The sequence below is a fragment of the Esox lucius genome, chromosome 13 (genome assembly GCF_011004845.1).
Source record: "Esox lucius isolate fEsoLuc1 chromosome 13, fEsoLuc1.pri, whole genome shotgun sequence".
Classification (NCBI taxonomy): domain Eukaryota; kingdom Metazoa; phylum Chordata; class Actinopteri; order Esociformes; family Esocidae; genus Esox; species Esox lucius.
The window spans coordinates 33,911,925-33,934,978 of record NC_047581.1 but is presented as its reverse complement, the minus strand read 5'-3'; the positions used below and the strand labels follow the sequence as shown (position 1 = coordinate 33,934,978).

General features: G+C 38.7%; 2 protein-coding genes across 4 annotated transcripts; one reads left to right on the top strand and one right to left on the bottom strand.

Annotated features, from left to right (window-relative positions):
- Nucleotides 1–5,784, bottom strand: LOC117595455. Its single transcript, XM_034296718.1, has 5 exons — nt 5,684–5,784; nt 5,235–5,294; nt 5,105–5,162; nt 2,997–4,769; nt 1–132 (listed from the first exon to the last, which is right to left on the bottom strand). The coding sequence occupies exons 1-5, from the start codon at nt 5,764–5,766 to the stop codon at nt 1–3; spliced, it is 2,106 nt and encodes a 701-aa protein (XP_034152609.1). The 5' UTR covers nt 5,767–5,784.
- Nucleotides 5,785–5,825: 41 nt separating this feature from the next.
- Nucleotides 5,826–10,999, top strand: LOC117595402 (myosin heavy chain, clone 203-like). 3 transcript variants are annotated; one of them, XM_034296199.1, is made up of 13 exons: nt 5,826–6,131; nt 6,389–6,525; nt 6,730–6,828; nt 6,986–7,051; nt 7,328–7,475; nt 8,013–8,056; nt 8,211–8,273; nt 8,496–8,582; nt 8,739–8,774; nt 9,159–9,303; nt 9,519–9,590; nt 9,808–9,835; nt 10,729–10,999. In XM_034296199.1, exons 1-13 carry the CDS (start codon nt 5,918–5,920, stop codon nt 10,877–10,879), a joined length of 1,290 nt encoding a protein of 429 aa, XP_034152090.1. In that variant the 5' UTR covers nt 5,826–5,917; the 3' UTR covers nt 10,880–10,999. The 3 variants fall into 3 exon arrangements, with proteins under 3 accessions (XP_034152090.1, XP_034152089.1, XP_034152091.1); XM_034296198.1 differs by having other exon boundaries at nt 8,208–8,273; nt 10,729–10,998; XM_034296200.1 differs by lacking the exon at nt 9,808–9,835 and having other exon boundaries at nt 8,208–8,273; nt 10,729–10,996.
- The last annotated feature ends 12,055 nt before the right edge of the window (nt 11,000–23,054 follow it).

Below are 23,054 nucleotides of genomic sequence, written 5' to 3'. Positions count from 1 at the left end.
TTAGAGATGGTAGTTATGGTTGACATGGTAGTTATGGTTGATATTGTTGATGTGGCTGACATGGTAGTTATGGTTGACATTGTTGATGTGGCTGACATGGTAGTTATGGTTGACATTGTTGATGTGGTTGACCTGGTAGATATGGTTGACATTGTTATATGGTTGACATGGATATGGTTAATTACATCTGCCTAACAAGGCTTGCTTGAAGCGAAGTACACTGTTTTTTATGTAGTCCAGAAATAAGGAAGATGCCCAGAAATAACTGAGTTTCACTGTATTTTTTTGGGACATTTTATTCAGAAGCAGGAAAAAGAGAGCGACAAGCAGAAGAGGGGAAAGTCTGAAGGATGAACAGGCGAATTGAAACCCTGTGCTGAGGACTGGGGTTACAGCACACGTGGATGGATGGGACTGTAGCTACTAGACCACCAACTCTGCACAAGCTGAAGCAATTATATTCACTTTCACACTGACATGGATAATGTGGAAGAAAATTATTCCTGACTCTCCAGAATAAAGCCATAAATCGATATGATACTTTTTTTTTTTTTTGACATCTAGTTGACATCAGTACAGTTTTATTTCAGTTTTCTTTCATCTCAAAGCCATTTAGGATCCAGGGGGTAAGTGCAATAACTCAAAATAAATGGGAAACAGATTTTCAAATAACAGATAGCGTTGGGAATTCCCTTGTGTAGACACTGGTAAACAACAGAACTCCAATATCACTACCCCCAACCACTGTCATGAGTCAGTCATTTCAGTCATTCTGAAGAAATCTTTGATCCCTGTCAGCCAGCGTCATGAACCTATGTGCAGAACGTGGAGGATTTAGTGTAACTGATTTTGAAAATGACTGGCATCTCCAAAATACAAACTATTTTCCAGGCATTCAGAAAACTCCTCCGGGCCGATAGTTCAGTCTCAGAAAGGAGCCTGTATCCAGAGTTCTGGCAAGAAGACAACACAGAGAAAATATGAAGAGACAAAAATAAGTTCCGCATCCAGCTATATATATAAATAAAATCCAGCTATATCACTATTGGCTATTATGTTTCAATAAAACTAAAGAAAAGAAGTGGCAACATTCCCAGTTAATGGATATTATGAAACAGCATCAGTTTGAATGGTTTAAAGGAATTTTAAAGTTGTGAAACAAACAACCCAAAATATTTATGTTGCTTTTCTTCTATCAACTCAGAATGAGACAAACATTGTTGAATTTCATAAATAAGGAAATGGTTGTAAAAAATAAATAAAAATAATCTTTAAAAAGTTTGGATCAACTGAAGTGCTAATGCCTGGTAAGGTACATGTGTTTGCCCCATTGCTGGGAACAGATGTTTCCTGAGGTAAAAATATTCTCCCTGGATCAAATTTGGAGAATTGCAGAAATTGTCTGACTCCAACATGATTATTCCCTTGATCAAGAGTTTGTTTTAGTTTTAACAAATTTACCTCAACATAAGGGTTCATTTTTTACCAAGCGTGCTAATAATTCTGTAGGACAATGTAAATATACAAATTACAAACAAACGGACATGCCAACTTTAAACAGTTCCTTGGATGAGAGTTTGCGTCACCAAGTAACACTTTTTTTCTTCCTGAGAATTATCTGAGTGTGACAAAGTGAAAATGTCACATGAAAAAACCTGTTCCTAGCTCATACAGTTTGAAGACACCCACATGGAAAGAACCTATATGAGGATATATGCGCATATATGTAACCTATATGCAGTCTATATGCACATATATGCTGCATATATACAGCATATATGCACATATATGATAATATATATGCTGCATATATGCGTGTATATGCCACATATAGGCAAAACTGAGGTGCATATATGTGCATATACAGGCCATATAGGTCTCCTGTATTGCTTCTTTATATCCACATATAAGCCCTATATGTACATACAAGATACGTCTCCTAGCTCATGGCAAGATCTGGTCATTTTGTAGCTCATATCTCACTTTGGAAACTGTCATACATGATGCCTAGCTCATATTTTCTATTATCAAGGCAATAACTAAGAAATAACTAAAAAAAATTATGCAAGAACTTATGTATGTGCGAACACGTGAAATGGGTATCACATCTAATTGGCATGTTATGGAATTTAACTATGGCACTTAAGTGAGAGGAGATGGAAAGCTATGATGTCTACACGTTTTCCTGAAACATTTACAAGGTCAATTCTTTCTTGTATGAAAATAGTGGAAAAGAAGGAAATGTATAACAAAATGGTTTGTGTTTTTTTTATTTTTGTCAATCAAGCCTTTTTTCCAATTTCAAGTCACTTCCAGATTCACATTACAGCTCATACACATCCACACATTCACCGTTACATCCACCAAATGCAATGTTTTCTGTATTGTCTTAATGCATTTTCCAGAATATGGCTGAAAGGTCATTACAGTCTGAATGTAGCAAAAAAACTAACAAAAGAAAAGTACATAGAACATACATTCAGGTAATCATCATCATCCCACATCTATCTGAGCATTTCACTGTGGTTAATGAATTTGAAGACAATGTCAACATTTCTGTTCACAGTTTTAACAAACAGACACTTTTCTTTTATCTGAGATGCTTGTATAGCAACTAAAGGCCCCAGACATTTCCCTACAGGGATGAAATAACAAGGATTCTTAAATTGACCGCAGATGTCCTGTTTCACTTTTTGGTAGTACTTCCCCACTGCATAACATGTCTCCCCCTGCCCCAGATCACAGACAATGAATGTCTTCACAGAGAAAATACTTTCCTCTCGATCAGAAAGAATGACAGTGTACGAGTTTCTCCGAAAAGTACGCGAGTAGTTTTGTGAATGAACTATTTCAAGATTAACCACTACTCTGCAAAAATACTTCACAGTGACTCTATTTTCAAGGTTGCTGATGCTGTTCAAGGCCAGAAAATCATCATTTCTGATCATACAAATTTTAGGCCTACCCAGAGATGTAACACCATGACAGCGACTTACTTCCTGCACCATTTTTTTCTCAACTGAAAAAGACTCTAAGAGAGCTAAGTAATCATCAGAAGCTGCCACCACGGTTTTTTGGGAAAATGATGGAAATGCAACCTGTAGCCAAACTGTTTTCATTATCTGCAGAGAAACTCCCTGGCTGCTCTTTATCATATCTAAAATGATCCCATTGTATGACTCAAACACAAATGCAGACTGTGCCCAGAGGGGACCCCAGTTCCTCACAGTATTGGGCAGATGAAGGCACAAATGTACATTGAAAGTGACATTATTGATCCCATAAAGGGTCTCCATTTCCTGAACAAACTCTGTTAGCAACCCCTCAGATTCTGATATGTGCAGTGGTGATATATTCTCACCGAGTAGAAGAGAAACCCCCTTTACCAACTTAAACCAGTGCTTCAGATATTTTTCAGGTAAGACCCCTTTCAATGTTGGTATGCTGTAATAAAACAACCACATGTTCCACTCGTGTGCCTTCCAGAACTTTTTCTCTTTCACTGAGCGGGGGACACGGGAAACATTACAGGGGGGTTTAATAGAAGTTAAAATGTCATCAATCTGTTCTGTTGAGTGTCCGATATACCATGGCGATTGGTTGTTTTCAGAATGAAACCACAGCGTGGTGATGCTTCTTGCTACACCCAGCAGCACACTGTGCATATAATCTGGAACACAGCCATCAATGATATTAAAATCAGGTAGACAAGACAAAATACTAGGCCCTTTCACTCCCTTAGTGGGGTTTCCAGCAAGAGCCTCTTCCACCAGATCATCAGTCTGGGAGGGATTCCTCAACTCTGCTTTTTCATAGGGATAAGCCCTTACACGCCCCCTGCGTTTTAGCACACTTGTTCCTTTCTGCATACAAAAAGAACACCCAAACTCACCATTAAACTGTTTAAAGTTCTGAATCAGTGGCCGAGCAACTGAATCTGCCACCATGGTAGTAAGCAGTACTTTACTTGTGACAATTTCCCCACTTTCACTTTCCCATATAAGACCATTAGAGTACAACTCTATGCATTCATCGACAAATGGTTTCATGTAAGTGTTCATATTTGGTTTGTTTTGACCAAACCACAGGCCACAAAGCATAACATGTTTTGCACGTAGCTGTATTGGCAGTTCATTAATAGTACACAAAATTGGCCACAAACTTTTTGTGTTTGATTTGTGCACTGGCACTCCATCACAGTTGAAAGTCAGTGATATGCTGTCTGGTGATGCAAGGGGTGATAGTTTTTTGTATAAATGTCCATCATATATATCTTTGATGGAGGCATCCTTCTTCTCAAAGCGGTGTTTCAGGTGTTTCCCTAATTGGTGGTCCTCAAGCAGTTTTTTAATTTGGTATTTTAGTGGCAAGTACAAAAAACACTGGTCTTTTTGTGCATGCGCTTTTGATGTGTCCTGGTCACAGACTGGGCACTTGACATTAAAGGGACCTTCCTGCATGCTTACCTTGCAACTCTTGCACACATAATGTACTTCTAATATGTCTTTCACTGAATCAAATGCTTTGTAGAAAAGGTACTTTGAGCCACTAACCAATTCCCCACCAGGACCAGCAATAAAGTTGATAAGATGCATGATGTCCTCCAAGGCTCTATTTGTTAATCCATGTTTGAGTTTTAATGCCAGCAGCAGGAGTTCCACCTGTTCTTTTGTTGGTTTCTGGTCTAAAGTTGGACTTGTGGGGTCTTCTAGATGTTCCTCTACTGGCTCCCCAGGTGAAGAGCTAGGGCCAGGTATGGGTTGGTTCATCTGTGAATTTAAAACATTGGATTAGCAATCCCAAATTTGCACAGACTCATACAAATGTACCATTTCATGTGGTTGGTAACCACTTGCATTTGAAGGCTCAAGTGTCTTTGTTTATTTTTTTAACAGTCTTCTCCATAGATTTTTTTTGTCATCATAAATTAATTTTATGCCCCCTTTTGTCCACATGTATATTTTTCTGACACTTTAAGCAACATCAGGAGGAATTGGGTTGTGGAATTATCTATGATGATTTACATTAACTAGTGTGCATGCACATGCACCAACAAAACAAAAAACACCTAACTTTAATATTTTAGCCATTTTTAGCAACTTACTGTGTCATCAGAAGCAGTAGACACCGGGTCATCTTGATTGTCCTCTTGGGTGAGATACCTAAAATAAAAATAAAAATCATTCAGCAAGAAATATGTAGGCCTAATGCGTGTGTGCGTGTTTTCTACTTACTGAGTTGTAGAAGAAGAGGCCACAGCTTCTTCATCATCACCCATATCTTCAGAAATGTCCCTAACAAAAATGTTGTGGTAATGTTAAAACACTTCATGCATCACTCAATATAATAGGATTGATATGACTGATTGATTAAGTCCAAGCAGGTAAATTCCATTCATGAGGTGAAACCTTTAAGACTGTAGATTCAAAACACACAAAGTGAAATATTTTCCTGGCTAGAGTTCCAACTTGAACCGTTTTCTTTATTTATTTACTTTGGACATGGAAAGGTACAGTGGACATGGAAAGATACATTTTACCTTTATACAAACATACTTAACATACATTAAGGGGAATTATGCCACATGCGTTTACATGGTATAGGAAATTATCTGTAGCTGGTAGCTTTGTTAGCTGGCTAATTTAGCAAGCTAGCTTCTAGTACGTTTTGTTACAAGACTTACTTTCGTTTACGTCTTCTCTTTGTTCTTTCTGGAACGGGTGCTTCGTCGTCAACGAGGTACCTTTTGTAACGTACTGGATCCATATCTATTGCTTTTCTTTAATTGCGTCTAAATTGCATTTCTCCACTCTGCTGCCACCGATCAGCCGCTACAGCGTCGCGTAGTTGATTACGTCATCCGCATGCGGCCCAGCACACTATCTTTCGCGCCGAAAGATAACGGCTGGGCGTAAAAATGGCGATATCAGCGTTGGAGATCCGCTATGTCCTACTTGAATGGACTGAGGGTGAGGATAGAGGGGCCCATAGTATTTTGGCTCTCGACTGTGTCCGGAATTTTTCAGTAAAAAAATTTCTTGAAAGGACTGAAAAAACCGAGAAGCTGGTGGAATGGCGAAAAGGCCGCCAACCCTGGCAGGTGCACCTAGCAAGAATTATTGACGTGGCAAGTATGTTACACGCTAACTTTATCTGACGTTATGTAGTTACATACAACATTTAATGTTTTTTCTCGCTCTTAAAGAAGTCTAAAATGGATCTTGCTAGGTACCTGGTTAGCAATAGCTTCGCTTTCTGGCTCATGTTAGCTACATAATTTGCTAATGTAAGCGAAGTCCAATTGGGACTAATGTTAGATTTGGTAACGTTAAGCATGATTAGACAAACGTTTGCAGTTCATGATAACATTTTAATTTTATTGCACCAGAATTTGAAAAAACTCTCCAAATTAAACTGCGTGGGATCGAGATGGAGAAAGAAGTCACACAGCAAACAAAACGTCCTCACATCCCAAACTCAAAGTACCGTGATCAGGGGCAGACTGAGAAGGCTTCAAAGAAAAGGGTAACTGACTGCACCAATTGGTGCTTTACTTAAATGATCTCCCCCTCTCTCTCTTGTTTCTTAATGTGTAGGCATGTGTGTAGGTTTGTAATTGTGTCATCTATGATGATTTCATGTGCTTTGTTGACAAGATGTATGTGCAAGGTGGTGTAACGTAAGTTAATAAGAGTTGGGCTAAAAGTCAGTCTGTTTCTCTCTGTCAAGGTTGACAATAAAAAGAGAAGTCCTTCTAAATACAACCACGAGGAGGAGGAGGAGGAGGAGGAGGATGAGGCGCGTCATGACAGGCCTTCAAAGAACAAGGTACACTACCAGTCTGCATCCAGTGTGTGTTGTTACATTGCAATACAGTAAAGATAAGTAAGACTTTTATAATAAAGTGCATTACCAGTAGCTGTAACAAGGTATGACACCGGCACAGTAGGCAACTTTGTCCTCTCTCTTTCTCTCTCCCTCCCAGCGGGCCAGCGAAGAGGAGGAGCGTATTGGGGATGAAGAGGACATAGTACCACCCTCTAAGAAAAAGGTAGCCTAAATGATGACATCCATTGTGTTGTGTATTACATACATACATTACATGACATACAAGATGAGGAAGTTTCATGTTTTAAGTAAGGAATAACCACCAGGAGGCCGGACAACCAGTTACATATAGCCAAGTGGAGGGACTTCTGCCCTAGACTTCTTGCCACCTTCCTCTTACACCTCTTGTGACATCCTCCCAGCCAATCAGAATCAACCATTTACAAGATAAGTTATATAACAATTAGCTGTTGTTCTTCTCTCTGTCTCTTTCTCGTAGACAGCTGCTGAATTTAGAAAACACCTGGATGAACAGATGTGGGAGAGAAGGAAACTTGACCAAATGCAAAGAAATTTGCAGGAGTTGAGAAATGAAGTCCATTCTCTTAAAAATGAAAATGCACGTCTGAAAGACATTATCATCAATCGTAAGTATTCCTAATTTTAATATTTATTAGCAAGGTTTTTTCTGGAGATGGATATTGCGGTGGCAGAGAAGTGTAAACTTAGAAATGTTATGGGCTGAAACACGTGTTTGGCAAAATATGTTGTTAGCTGGTGAGGTAGTGTGTGTGCTCATATAGCCGTTGATAAGATTCAAATTAGATTTATATTTATTTGTCTCTTTCTGGAGGAATTTGTAGAGGGTTAACAAAAGTCATGGCCTAGAGAACATACAGTTCATGAGAATAAATGATGCTTTTCTGCCTTCAACGGCTCAAGAAGGCAATCGGCTCCAGAAAAAAACCCTGGGGAATTAGAATTTGGGAGAAATTGGAGAAAGAAAATTGCGTTCACAACCAGGTTTCCTCTGCAGAGCCTTATCAATGGGCTTTGGAGGGTTTTTAGCTTGAGTTCACAGCTGAAGGAAATGTCTTTCGAAGAGTAAGGGCACTGAGTTGCTGGGTGCTATTTTGATCTAGTGATTGTAATTATAGTTTTTTCTTTATATAACCTCTTTCTAGAAATCCCTCAAATGAAAAGTGACATCGCCATTATTGCTCAAAAGGTAAGTTCCTCTGATTTTCATTGCTTTTTAAAATTGTTTCTCAAGCAGAACTGGAGAGACTTGTGATGTTGGGCTGATTGATAGTGTTAATTTTTTATGTATTTACACTTTAATTTATTTAAGAGAATAACTATATTTTTCTTCTATGAAGAAGACTGGAAGGACTCCTGTGGAGGATCTAGATTCCTCCTTCTCGACCTTTGGAGAAATGCAACCGGTGAGTAACCCCCTTGCATTTTTATTTATTTATTTATTTTACTTGTTACTCAAACAGAGCTATATGGATTTTTATGATGTTTGGCTGATTACTTTTGCATGTAACTTTAATTTATTGGCATGTTTAATGTTTTCCAAGCCCCCCCTGTAAATAAGAATCTATAGTGGCTTGCTTGGATGAATAGAAATTGTTGAGTTTTACTATGTTTCTTTCTTCTCTAAGACTCCAGAGAGGAGACAGAGCCCAGAGGACACCGAGCCCTTTAAAGAGAGTCCCATGGTGACTGAGCGCTTTCGAGAGACACCACAGGTGTGTGTAACCCTTTTATACCTCAGATTTTACTTAAGGCTCCAACTGAGCTATAGGGATTTTTATGTTGGGATAGTTAGTGGTAATATGTAATTTACTTGCCCCATATTTATAAAATTGTTGAAGAGTTTAACAATGTTTTTCTTCTCTAACAAGACTGCAGCAACAGCTGAGACCTCAGCGAAAACACAGGTGAATAACATATTATGTAGTAAGGATGGGTATAAACTGTGTGCTTTGTAGGAGCCAATTAGTGTTATAAGTGACAATCATCCTCTCCTCCTGCCCCCCTTCACTCTCCACCCACTGTCTTTTCTCCTTCCCTACTCTCCATCCAACCTCCTCCTTTCCCCCCACCCTGTCCTCCTCCTTCTCTCCTTTAATAACGTTTTGGGCAGTGATTAATTTGTTTCATTTCTTTATCATTCATCTGCATTTATACATATCATTAATCTGCATTTATACATAAAAACCTATTAACTATTGGGAAGCTAAGCATAAGAATCAATATGAAACATGAAAAAGTTTCTAAAAGTTGCCAATAAATGTATATTGTGATGTGAAATTATTTTTCAGATGGAAGTTATAAAGGGCTCTGGGGTGTTTTGCCAGGCAGAAGCGTGGAAAGCAGCCCGCCTTGCCCCCTCTGCTACTGCCATGGTGCGGAATCTGCTGCTGGGCACCTTTGATTTGGAGACTTTGCTGAAAAGCAACCTGAATGGTACAAAACAACATGTTCCTAATCTCTTCAACATGTTCCTAGTCATATTCTGTGGAATAAATTATGTGTGTGCGGGCATACCATCGCTTTTTTACTTGGCATTTTTGTATTTCCTTGCACCTCAAGAAAACATGATGTGTATATAAAAAAAACTCTTGCTTTCTCCACCTTCATTTTACACCCCTTTCATAATAATTTTGAAATATTACATTAAGGTGGGAAGCCAACCAGAGGGGATGGGGAGCAGCTGGTCGCACTTGACCAAATTAAAAAGGCAGCCATTATTGGTGAGTAAATGCATAATGCATTGAGAAGGGAAAACCAAACTTTTAAGACTTTATAAGTTCACCACTTTAACCATAGCCTACTTGTATCAATATTTATTAGGCATCAATGGAGACTGCATAAAGTAGGGCACCAATTATTGTTACTGTATCTGCTTGGCACCTTTAATACTAATTCATCGCTTTCTGACTTCTTGATCCTACCTTTCCTCTTCTAAAGCCACATTGCTGGGGTATTGCGCTGTAAGGTGTGTAGTCCTCTATTTTGTAGAACATATAGTGTTGCAAATAACCTCATGGCATATTGTTGTCGTCTGAAGTGTTCTTAAATAATCATATTCACCCCTCCTTCACCTTAATCCCCTCTGTCCTGTGTTTGTGCCTTATTTTGTCTATACCGGTAATTGATTTGCTTGATTTTATTGCTTGATCTTATTGCTCTTCGAGTAAACCTGGCATGGCAGCTCGCGGGTGGAATGTGTGTGTGAATGGGTCAATGGGAGGACATTGTAATGTATTTTGGGGGTGCAGGAAAATGCTATAAAAGTGCAGCCCATTGACAACTAGATATGTTTACATGTGCAAAGTTTCTTACATCAGATAAAAAATTTGAGGGATTAGAATATCTGAATCTGTTTACATGGAAACAAATAATCTAATCATGACGTGCATAAACATGCACCAAGCCTTATTCAGAATAATAGCATTTTGACATCCGCAGAGCGGTCTTAATTTCCCTAAAACAACTGCAGAAGTTGTACTTCACCTGTGTTTTAAGCTAAACAAAAAACTCGGGAGTGGCAACATTTTTCCTATCCATGAATTTTCTCTGCTTTGGATGCACATGATTGACCGTGTGACTGTTAACAATGCAATTCCCATGACGGACATGTGCATATGAAAGAACGATGCCCCCCCCCCCCCAAAAAGGGGGGGTGATGTTTCCAATCAGAATTTCTTTCAGATTTAGCAGAATCCAATCAGAATCTTCCAACTGACGTGTTTACATGACACATTTTTTATTATGGTCAGCCCTTTATCCAAAATATGTCTCCAGTCGCAGCTGTACTGTAAGCACTTTGGGTTCCTGATGAAGCACTATATTATTATTATACTGTCTAATTATTTTTGTCTTCTCTAGATGCTACATTGAAGAAGTGGCCGGCAGCCAGCCGAGGGCAGATAGGCACATCTATCAATTCAAAGCTCACGGAGCTGAGAAGATCAACAAGATAAATAGTTTTTTTTTTCTATTCAGTTTTTTGTCTTGTTTTTGTTCTTGTTCTATTTGATTGTTCTTAAGTAAATAAATAAATGTACATTTCTACATTTTGGGCTTTTATTTATGTTGCATAGTAGCTATGGATTTTAATAATTTTACTAATATATAGGTAAACATATAGGTGCATATATACATGCATATATGCACCCATATATACTTGCATATATGTACCTATATAGGTACATGTATGCACGTATATATGTACCCATATATGTACACATATGTGCATATATGTGTACATATATGGGTACATATATACATGCATATATGTACCTATATAGGTACATATAAGCCCGTATATATGTACACATATGTGCATATATGTGTACATATATGCACACATATATACGTGCATATATGTACCTATATAGGTACATATATGTACCCATATATGTACATATATGTGTATATATGTACATATATGTGTATATATGTACATATAATATAGGAAAACGGCCAATTTTATATATGTCACATATATTAAAAACATATATCAAAACCTATATTTAAACATATATGTTTATATAGGTTATTTCCATGTGGGCATGCCCTCTTTGTCCCAGAATTACTCATGATGCACGCCACAACATACTGTAATAGTGGTTCCAGTACTGGTTAGGTTGGTTAGAGTGTATGTCCAGTAGTGTTCGAAGTACGCATCCGTGCATGATATTTGGGGTGTGTTGTTGTTGTGTTGTTGTTCATGTAACTCTCAATACGAACTTAATTAAAATTAAAATTTTAACCAATGGTTAAAATTCAAGCGCCCAACAGACTTTCCGGAAATGTGTGTGTGTCTGGGAATGAAAGTAAACTGAATCTGATAGAAATTTATGACACAGGTTTACCTGAATCTGACTCAACTCTATGACACAGGTTTACTGGTGCGGATGTTGATCCTTGTACTAGCATACGAGCAAACTTCCACCCACCAACCCCCGCCTTCGCCTGTTTGATTCGATTCAGTGGTTAAACTTATATGAGGTTTTCTGTCTGAAACAACATTATTTTCTATTGTGATGAACTTTACCATGTTTATCTTGGGAGTTATTTGTATAACTTCAAATGAGCAAAGAGGTGGGTTATTTTCCTGGTTTAAATTGAACATTTAAATCATTTTGGACGTGAAGCATTACATATAATGTTTCGTCATGAGGTCATGTATTAAACGTACATACTTTCAAACAGATTATAATACACAGTTCTTGACTCATGGCCTCTGTATTTCTCAAGGGCTAGTTATGGCCTTGGCCCCTTCTGTAGAGTTTGTCATCACTGTATGTCTACTGTACATAATACTGAGTTTGTAATCATTTTAGCTCAAACAATGAAAATAAGGTATCAGTATTAATTGCAAGAATTTCTGTAGAATGAATCCATTTAAAATACACTGCATTCTGATTCAGACAATACTGTATGTTTCTTTAAGGGATGAATCTGAAATTACACAAAACATTCTATATCAGAATGCTTTGAATTGCAATTACCATAAGCAGCAAAAAGGTGTCACGTGCCAATGAATCCAACTCCCTCACTTCATCACAGAAGCCTTTTTTTGGTTGATTATTGCCCACACCTGTTCTCCCTCGTCATGGACCCTATTTAAGTTCCAGCTTCCCCAATATTTCTTGTTGGTTTATGTATTGTTTTTACCATGTGTAACATTGTTTTGTCTTGTTTTAGTTTCAATATTAAATGTCCTTCGTTCATCCTGCGCTGGTGTCCTGCCTCATCATTCTTCAACGTTACAAAAAGGTCACTGTAACATTCTGCTATTCAAATTGATTACAACTTTAACTGGTCTTCTTCCTCTTATTAAGAAGGTGAAGTTCAGAACTTGCAAACAAACACACATAGACTCAAGTACTGTTAATGCTTCTTTGTTCTTCAGTGTTCAAACCTTCTTGGTGGAGGTTTGACTATTGTAGGAAAACTAACTACATATAGGTACAAATAACAAAAAGCATTTCAACATGTTCAGTAATGTTATTAAGTCCACATGAGCTAACAACAACAAATCAGCCTGCCTGTCAGATTTAACATAGGCTGCTCATCTCTCACAATAAGATACAACAAATATGGTAAGTGTTTTATTTTGAAGTACTAAATTAAACAGTAGCTAAATGGGGTGTATTTACTGTTCAGGTTACAGCTTTTGCAGAACTTAAACTGATGATGTATTAGAAAGAAAAGATATTGCTGAGAAATATTGCTGGCAACAGTGTTTTGAGACACCAGAGCAATGATAAGCAACGTACACCATGGTCATATGATATAGATATTTTTAGATTATTCAAAGTGGCCCCCCTTTGCCTTGATGACAGCTTTACACACTCTTGGCATTCTCTCAACCAGCTTCTTAAAGTAGTCACCTGGAATGCTTTTCCAACAGTCTTGAGGGATTCCCCACTTATTGAGCACTTGTTGGCTGCTTTTCCGTCACTCTGCGGTCCAACTAATCCCAAACCATCTCAAATGGCGGAGACCAGGTCATCTGATGCAGCACCATCACACTCCTTCTTGGTCAAATAGCCCGTACACAGGCTAGAGTTGTGTTTTGTGTCCTTATCCTGTTGAAAACCAAATGATAGTCCCAGTTAACACAAACCAGATGGGATGGAGTATCCGTCAGAATGTTATTGGCGGCCATGCTGTTTGAGTGTGCCTTGAATTGATAATAAATCAGTGACCGTGTCACTACCAAGAAGGCAGTGCACAAACCATTCTAGGGCATGGGCCAATGCCTACCTCCTTTTCAGTAAAAGCCAGGTGCTCTGATTAACACTGAAACCCTGTTGAGTGTGCCTCTAAATCGAACCCCGTGCTCATGTCCTGCTATATTTTCTTCTTGCACTTGCCTGTTCTTTAACAAAAATTGCTGTTGTTCCACATGCAATTCTGTAGCTTAAATTTTATCATTAGTTCAAACTCCCTACTGGACGATCACATGTCAACATCTCTCAGGGTGGACGAGAGACCTCTTCCCTAAAGAGTTTTTTCTAAATGCTGGTTGCAGTGTCTCAACTGGATGTTGGACCATCATAAAAATTCTGACCCTTTTTATTCACCAACTTGTGTTTTGACCAATCACATCAGATCATTTTCTGAGCTGATTCCAATTTTGGTAAAAGCCTTAAGACTGCCTGTGGAAATGTAGTCTCAGTTACATGAACAAAACTGGTTCTACAACCAGCTTTAGGAGGACATGTCATTTCTTGAGAGGCTTCCCCCTGCTGCCTATCCTACTCACAACAGGGGCCCTGCCCAGCTAATAACAAAACAGACTATACCGAAACTCACATTACATATAAAACGAAATGATATACTGCAAAAAACGTATTGCATGAATTGGGAGAAAGAAAGGGTGAGAATGGATGCACAGGGGAAATAACTTATTTGTAAAAACCAGGAAAAGAAACAGGCAAGCCTAGTTCAGCCGGGCCACAATTAAAACTGATAAATGTTGTTACCCTCGCTGGATTCGAACACAGGTCTCTCACGGGAAACTGTGTCTTTAACCACTACATCACCAAGCTACATGTGGGAAGGTGTTGGTACAGCATCTCGACATTAGATCATTTTGTCATTAACATCATGCCAAGTTTGAAAATTTTGCATTAGGCATTGTGTTAAACTGACTTACATTTCTTATTAAGTTTACCTCAACCAAAAAAACCATCTATGACATTTTTGGCTTTTGCCAGTGGTCATTTTAACAGCTTATTAGCCAGCAATAGGCTTACTAGTATCTACTAACTTACTACTTGGAAAAGTCATAAGAATTGAGCAATTGCTAGCGAGACTGAAGATGAACTTTACAATGCTAAAGCTATTTCATTTCAAGAGACAACACTGTTAGTTTTTCTTTCATTCATGAATGACATTGATACAATAACTATCAATATAGGTGACGATAACTGACTTTTTCGTCAAGTGAAAAGATAAAAGAATCGTGGAAAACCCTACTCTTTTACTGCACAAGGGGTTTTGATCTAGCTAATTATTACCCCAAATATCATGCACGGATGCGTACTTCGAAAATCCACCAGAAATAGTTGCAATATAAACAGTTTTATGTTAGGCTTACTATAACGTAGCTACTGAAGGATGTAGCCAGCAAAATGTTTGTCTACCCTCACCCAAAAAGCATGCACGGATGCGTACTTCGAAAATCCACCAGAAATAGTCGCAATATAAACAGTTTTATGTTAGGCTTACTATAACGTAGCTACTGAAGGATGTAGCCAGCAAAATGTTTGTCTACCCTCACCCAAAAAGCATGCACGGATGCGTATTTCGAAAATCCACCAGAAATAGTCGCAATATAAGCATTAACAGTTTTAGTTTAGGCTTACTATAACGCAGCTACTGACGGTTGTAGCCAGCAAAGTTTTTGTTTATCTGGCAACAAATCCTAATGCAAAATTTGCTTTGACTGTGACGCGAGTTGAACACAGGACCTGTTGATTGCAGGTCCATGTCTCTAAACACTACACTATTTAACAAGGGGCTGCCAGTCAGTTAGTCAGTCAGTGACATTCGCTCTTCTTGGCCGGTTTTACTTACGCGGTCCGGCGAAAAACATGGTTTCCCATTCTACTGTCAATATCTGTAATAATTATGATCTTAAACTTATATGTCCGCTGAATCTAAGCAGCCTAATCTTAACACAAATCAAGCAATCTGAAAGCAAAAAAGATAGGACAGAATTACATACAGAAAAAGAGAGCAAAACAGAAAGCAGCAAGCAGAGAGAGATATAGAAGATATTGGACAGTGTTCACTCAGATTGCAACACAGAATTCAATTCAGAAACATTCTGTCAAAGAATATACCGACTAAATGGGATGGAAAGCAAGGTCATAATACCCAAACATACAGGAAAAACAGTGCAGGAGGACAGGAAGCATCTAAACCACGAGAGGCCATTCTGCAGAACAAAAGGTTACCGGGAATACATCCGGCAGCTCTTTGGAAATGCCACACCATCTCAGTGCGTCAACAAACTGACAAAAATCAAGTCCCAGCAATTCAGTTTGTACACAATCAGGGCTGATGACAGCAGAAGAAAGGTTGGATGTCTGGGGCGCTAGTCCATCCTTAAGTCAGCGATTCAACAAACCCAGACATTTATCAAACGTCCCCCACCCAGTCCTTTCTAAATAAATGATTTCAAAATATTTTTTACACCTTTTATTTTTGCCACAATGTCCACCCCATTGATATTAGAACCTTTTGAAGACACGGTTTAAACAAGAATAACTTGTAACCTTTTTACTACCCTGTTATAGACCTTTGTACTGGAGGCCACCGTATATTATCAATAACAGTTTCATTTTAATTGGTCATATGCGTTTTAGATCATTATCTCAGTTATACAAGAACTGCATGCCCGAGGCTGATTTGAGGATAGAACCAAGACACTCCTTTTCAAGCTTCAACAAATCCTTTAAATCCTTTAACGACACTCAGGCTGTACAACAAAGCAAATGTCAACATTACATAATACGCATATATACATACAGACAAACATACTGTATGTATAGTATTATACTTTCCTGTATAACATTGTTTTTGCATTGGGAAAATAATCCTAACCTTTTTCTAAACTATTCCTATCTATATGGATGTTTTGGATATTTTGGCACAACTGTAAAACTCACGTTTCATAAGAAGGCTTTTAACCGGTAGAATTAGAAAGGCTGCCCTTTTGGATATTCTGAATTGGCCAGAATCAATATCATCCAAGATATGTTGTTCAAGCAGTGCGTGAACAACACCCGGAACTGTAGAGCTGATGTCATTTGGAGTTTCGTCAGACACTTTGAAAGGAGCAAAATAAACCCAAGACAGAAGTCAAGATTATGTCACACAAACCAAAAGCCTGCAAAGAAACAGGCTGCAAAGAAATGATTAGCTGGGCAGGTGCATTTGGGAAGAGCACCATAACACCTGATGTTAGTAACTTTGGTTGGTCAGAGAACAACTGAAGCAGGTGCACGTCACATACACTTACTCATTTGGGGCATGCCAGTATCTTCTTTGACAAGCATTTGAATTGCGCAAGACAGAATCCCATATATACCTGTCTCACCTGCAAGCATTTGTTCCTGTTTTTCAAGTAATTTTGTATCTGATTGGTCTCAACTGACAAAACACAAAAACAGAAACGACTCATATGATGTCATATTGAGAGTCTAGCCATCTCTCTAAAACCTTTTAGAAGTCCTTATTATCAATCATTAAAAAATGGGGGACCTGTTGTTCCGTAGTCCGTGTCTCTAAACACCATTTAGCAATGGTTATTTAACAAGGTGCAGTCAGTCAGTCAGTCAGTCAGTATGAGACATTTACTCTTCTTGGCCGGCTCCGCTTACGCAATCCAGCAAAAATATGTTGTAGAAATGAAAGGAAAGAAAAATATGTTGAGGAAATCAGTGGCCTCTTAATTTTTTCCAGGGCTATATATACTCTCCTGATCCTGAAGGATCTGGAGAAGGTCTGTATGGAGGAGTGGGACAAAATCTCTGCTGCAGTGTGTGCAAACCTGGTCAAGAACTACAGGAAATGTATGATCTCTGTAATTGCAAACAAAGGTTTCTGTACCAAATATTAAGTTCTGCTTTTCTGATACTTCAAATATTTATGTCATGCAATAAAATGCAGTTTAATTACTTAAAAATCATACAAAGTGATTTTCTGGACTTTTGTTTTAGATTCCGTCACTCACAGTTGAAGAGTACCTATGATAACAATGACAGACTTCTACATGCTTTGTAAGAGAGAAAACCTGCAAAATCCGCAGTGTATCAAATACTTGTTCTCCCCACTGTATATATATATATGTTATATTCTGAAAAAGTTATATTAATAAAGTTTAATAGAAATGTAGGCTCATCTTCACTGCCTGTCTGTTTCTTGAGGAAATTGTGCATTGTTGGCTTTCTTCCTGTTCACTGTGTTGTGTTGAGATTGTATTTCTGTTGATAAGCACTTTGACAGAGGGCTTTTTAAACAAAGGATAGGATTTATGGGCCTCGTCAAAGAGAAATCCATTAAGTTGCTAAATTAGCCAGATGTTAACATAGTGGTAACGGTTCAGTTTCCTAAATCAGCCCAAATTTTGCATGCGCTATTGCAACCGCATTTTCTTTCTCATTTTATATCAGTCACAGACATCCAGTCAGTAAGCACATGTTAGTAAATATTTAAGATTCAAGCTATGATTGGTATGTTAGACAAGAGGCCAGCTATCTTGTTTAGCAGTAAACATGATTAAGGATTGGGGGCCCCAATTGATTTTGTTTATTCACAACAGATATTGCAAACATTCCTCTCCACCCTATGGAAAAATGTGGAGACTCGCAGCAAACTTCCTATAACACTGCCCCATTTCCTCTACGCCTCATGGTTGGACATGAAATTAGTAGAATTGTCGGAAATTAAGTCTAAGCTCTGACTGCCTGTGTGGGTATGGACGTGGTTGTGGAGGCTCAACAAAGCCTCTGGAGCTCCCCTTATGACGAGTTTCGATTTATCACGGACCCCGCCTCAGTGTCGCCCAACCCTGGCCTACACCAGTACGCTGGCAGTTGATTGGTGTGCCCTGTGTTTCAGCTTCCTCTCAGACTCAGGGTAGGGCACTGAATGGGATCAGGCTCCCACAGTTTCCAGGACAGGGCACAGTAGGGTAGGGGTGGGGTTTGTGTTGTAGCCGGTTGCCAAGGAGGGCAGGGTTTCCTGTTCCTGATATTGCTGCCCAATTGCTTCCTATTGGCCCGCCAAAGCTCTGTTTCATCTCTATGAGTCTGCCACTTGTCCTCTCTTTTTCAGAGACTGAAACACATAAAATGTTTAAATATACACTCCTCTTGACGTTTATTAGCGTTTTCGTCTTTCCTGAAAACACACCTTCAAATACCAAACTTACAGCTGATTGGATCAAAGGTGTTTTCCATTAATAGGGAATCGGCTGCCAATGTAGGCTTGTAGGCTACTCTTCTTTTAAGAAAGCATGTTTTATTAATGTTTATGAATGGGTGATAACTTTTTGTAGAAAGTAAGATTACCATTGTATTGAATTTTCTTTGTCGTTGTCCAATCGGGTGTGTGGGTGTGCCCTCATGATAACTTTTCATTCATTGGACCGATCCCAGGGGATGTGGGTACGCCCACTTCCATGCCCGGCTGGACATTCGGCAGAGCCAGTTCTTTCCAACATCAATGAAAATGTCCCCAGGGACGGGGGCCATGCGCCCTGCTGGTGGATGGGATGGGTGTGGGCGAGTGAACCCACTCGTTGCTTGTTGTCCTGACCAAAATAAATATTCAAAACCAAATAATATTATGTAGTCATTTATATTTGTTAAGCACATTTACACATTCAGACTTCTACTAAATGATAGTGAAAGACTTGGTGTAATACTGCTATCAGTGGTTGACAACACATAGGGATAGTGTATATGCAATATATACCCCAAATTGACCTACAGGACAGGATAACCAAAGCAGAAGGGGCTAGTTTGTTTTCTCCATGGCCTGAATGTAAAACAGCTGAAGTATACTAAGTGATAAAAGCAACACAATGGCTGAGTATGTAAGAATGCAAGGTGAGATTGTAGTAGTGCAGTGACTGTATGGTAGGCTTGTAACCTTGTTTTTGTTTGTCTTTACATGGGTTTATTTGCACAAGAAAATATTACTAATAAATAATGCACATTGCAGTAATGCAGAGCTTGTGGTCATCTTCCGTTACAGCTGGAGGAAGTTCTGTAAGGTATATCTGATTGCAGCAGCCTGGGAGCTAGCCAACCACTACTGAAACGGTATGTTATCCTGCTTGACAGCTTTTCAGGGCAATTCGGCAGGCTTTTCCTAGCAGCACTTCCACAGCGGGGTGGCGAAAGAGATCCCTGCCTCGGCCTGGGAAGCGCCCAGCGGGCCAGTGGAATGGGTCAGGCTCTGTAGAAATGTGACAACATTATCGTCAATAGCGTCCTACAGCCACCCTAAGGTAAAGCTCTCTAAGCTCTTCTTCACTACTATAAAATCCATCTGGCTCATTGGTGCCAATCAGGTTATTTTTTAGAAAGAGGAAGCTGCTTATTGGCTGAAATTTCATTAGCGTGAGAAACACCATAGCAGGTAAACCTAACATCATAGATGGCGTGTGAAGCAGATAATCTTCTGTCAGATAGACAATTTTATTTTGGTTTTATTTCAGGTTATTCTAATTAAAAATGCTGTACTTCTTGAATAAGAACAAAACAGAGCTACCTTGAAAGGACATAAAGCAACACCACTGTCATTTTAATATAAGGCTCAGTTGGCTTGTATGTAACTGGCAAGTTTTAGGTTTTCAACAATGCCTTTATATTTCAGTTGATAAGAAACAAGGCTCACATGTACAATCTTTACAACTTGGTTTCTTAAGAATGACAAGCTTTACCACCTTGTGTGTAAAGCTTGTCATTCTTAAGAAACGTTTCATTCTTTACCACCATGCATGCGTGCATGTGTGTATAAACCCGATTCCAAAAAAGTTGGGACACTGTACAATTGTGAATAAAAACAGAATGCAATGATGTGGACATTTCTTATTTCAATATTTTATTCAGCATACAACATAGATGACATATCAAATGTTTAAACTGAGAAAATGTATCACTTTAAGGGAAAAATAAATTGATTTCAAATTTCATGGCATCAACACATCTCAAAAAAGTTGGGACAAGGCCATGTTTACCACTGTGTGGCATCCCCTCTTCTTTTTATAAAAGACTGAAAACGTCTGGGGACTGAGGAGACAAGTTGCTCAAGTTTATGAATAGGAATGTTGTCCCATTCTTGTCTAATACAGGCTTCTAGTTGTTCAACTGTCTTAGTTCTTCTTTGTCGCACCTTCCTCTTTATGATGCGCCAAATGTTTTCTATGGGTGAAAGATCTGGACTGCAGGCTGGCCATTTCAGTACCCGGATCCTTCTTCTATGCAGCCATGACATTGTAATTGATGCAGTATGTGGTCTAGCATTGTCATGTTGGAAAATGCAAGGTCTTCCCTGAAAGAGACGACGCCTGGATGGGAGCATATGTTGTTCTAGAACTTGGATATAACTGTCAGCATTGATGGTGCCTTTCCAGATGTGTAGGCTGCCCATGCCACACACACTCATGCACCCCCATACCATCAGAGATGCAGGCTTCTGAACTGAGCGCTGATAACAACTTGGGTTGTCCTTGTCCTCTTTAGTCCGGATTACATGCCGTAATGAACTTGAAATTTTGAATCGTCTGACCACAGAACACTTTTCCACTTTGCCACAGTCCATTTTAAATGATCCTTGGCCCAGAGAAAACGCCTGCGCTTCTGGATCCTGTTTAGATATGGCTTCTTTTTTGACCTATAGAGTTTTAGCCAGCAACAGCGAATGGCACGGTGGATTGTGTTCACCGACAATGTTTTCTGGAAGTATTCCTGAGCCCATGTTGTGATTTCCATTACAGTATAATTTCTGTACGTGATGCAGTGCTGTCTGAGGGCCTGAAGATCACGGTCATCCAGTATGGTTTTCCCGGCCTTGACCCTTACGCACAGAGATTGTTCCAGATTCTCTGAATCTTTGGATGATATTATGCACTGTAGATGATGATAACTTCAAACTCTGCAATTTTTCTCTGAGAAACTCCTTTCTGATATTGCTCCACTATTTTCGCCGCTGCATTGGGGGAATTGGTGATCCTCTGCCCATCTTGACTTCTGAGAGACACTGCCACTCTGAGAGGCTCTTTTTATAACCAATCATGTTGCCAATTGACATAATAAGTTGCAAATTTGTCCTCCAGCTGTTCCTTATTTGTACATTTAACTTTTCCGGCCTCTTATTGCTTCCTGTCCCAACTTTTTTGGAATGTGTAGCTCTCATGAAATGAAATATTTGGCATGACATTACAAATTGTCTCACTTTCAACATTCAATATGTTATCTATATTCAATTGTGAATCAAATATAAGTTTATGAGATTTGTAAATTATTCCATTCCTTTTTTCTAACAATTTGTACAGTGTCCCAACTTTTTTGGAATCGGGTTTGTATATTTCTACATACAGTGCCCTTCTCAGTGATTGGCATCTTAGGTCAATATTAACAAAACAGGCCATGAACAATTTTTTTGGTTTTTTTATTAGTTTGATCTTGAGAAAAAAATTACATGAATCTTTAATTGAGTAAGAAGTGCAAAGAAAAATCTAAAGATGAATTGTACAAACAATTTTTTTTTTACACATATATATATATATTAAGATATTAAGTCCCATTTGAGTAGTCAACCATCACATCCTGTTTTACTAGGGTATAAAAGTAAGTGACTCACAGGTGAAAGTCTCATCCATCAATATAGAAAAGGCCAGAGAACACACAACATTTAAAGATTTTAAGATTTTAGACCTTCAAAAACCTGAGAATGGCTATAAAAGATATAGCGGGTAGCCGATTAAGAATAATTAAGAAATGTAAAACCACTGGAGCTGTGATGAAGTTGCCTGGAAGAGGACACATGCGCTTTGACCCTAAGCACAGTGAGAAGGATGGTTGAGGTGGCTGGAGTTTGTTAAATGTCATTGTTTAATTGGAACCAGGTTCTATTGTTGGATTTTTGGGGCAACAAACACCAAAGATGGGTCATGGTCATGCAGAAAATAACATAATCCCACTATGAAGTACAGTGGGGCTCGAAAGTTTAGGCACCCCAGATAAAAATTTGTATTAATTTGAATGGAAAAAGGCCAAGAAAAGAGGGAAAAATCTCCAAAAGGCATCAAAAAACAGATTAGACATTCTTATAATATGTCAAAAAAAAGTTTGATTTTATTTCCATCATTTACACTTTCAAAATTACAGAAAACAAAAAAAATGGCGTCTGCAAAAGTTTGGGCACCCTGCAGAGTTAATATCTTGTACTGCCCCCTTTGGCAAGTATCACAGCCAGCCAATAGTCTTTCAATTCTTGTTTGAGGTATCTTCGCCCATTCTTCCTTACAAAAGTCTTCCAGTTCTTTGAGATTCCTGGGCTGTCTGTCACGCATTGCTCTTTTACGGTCTATCCATAGATTTTCAATTATGTTGAGGTCAGGAGATTGTGAAGGCCATGGCAAAACCTTCAGTTTACGCCTCTTGATGTAATCCACT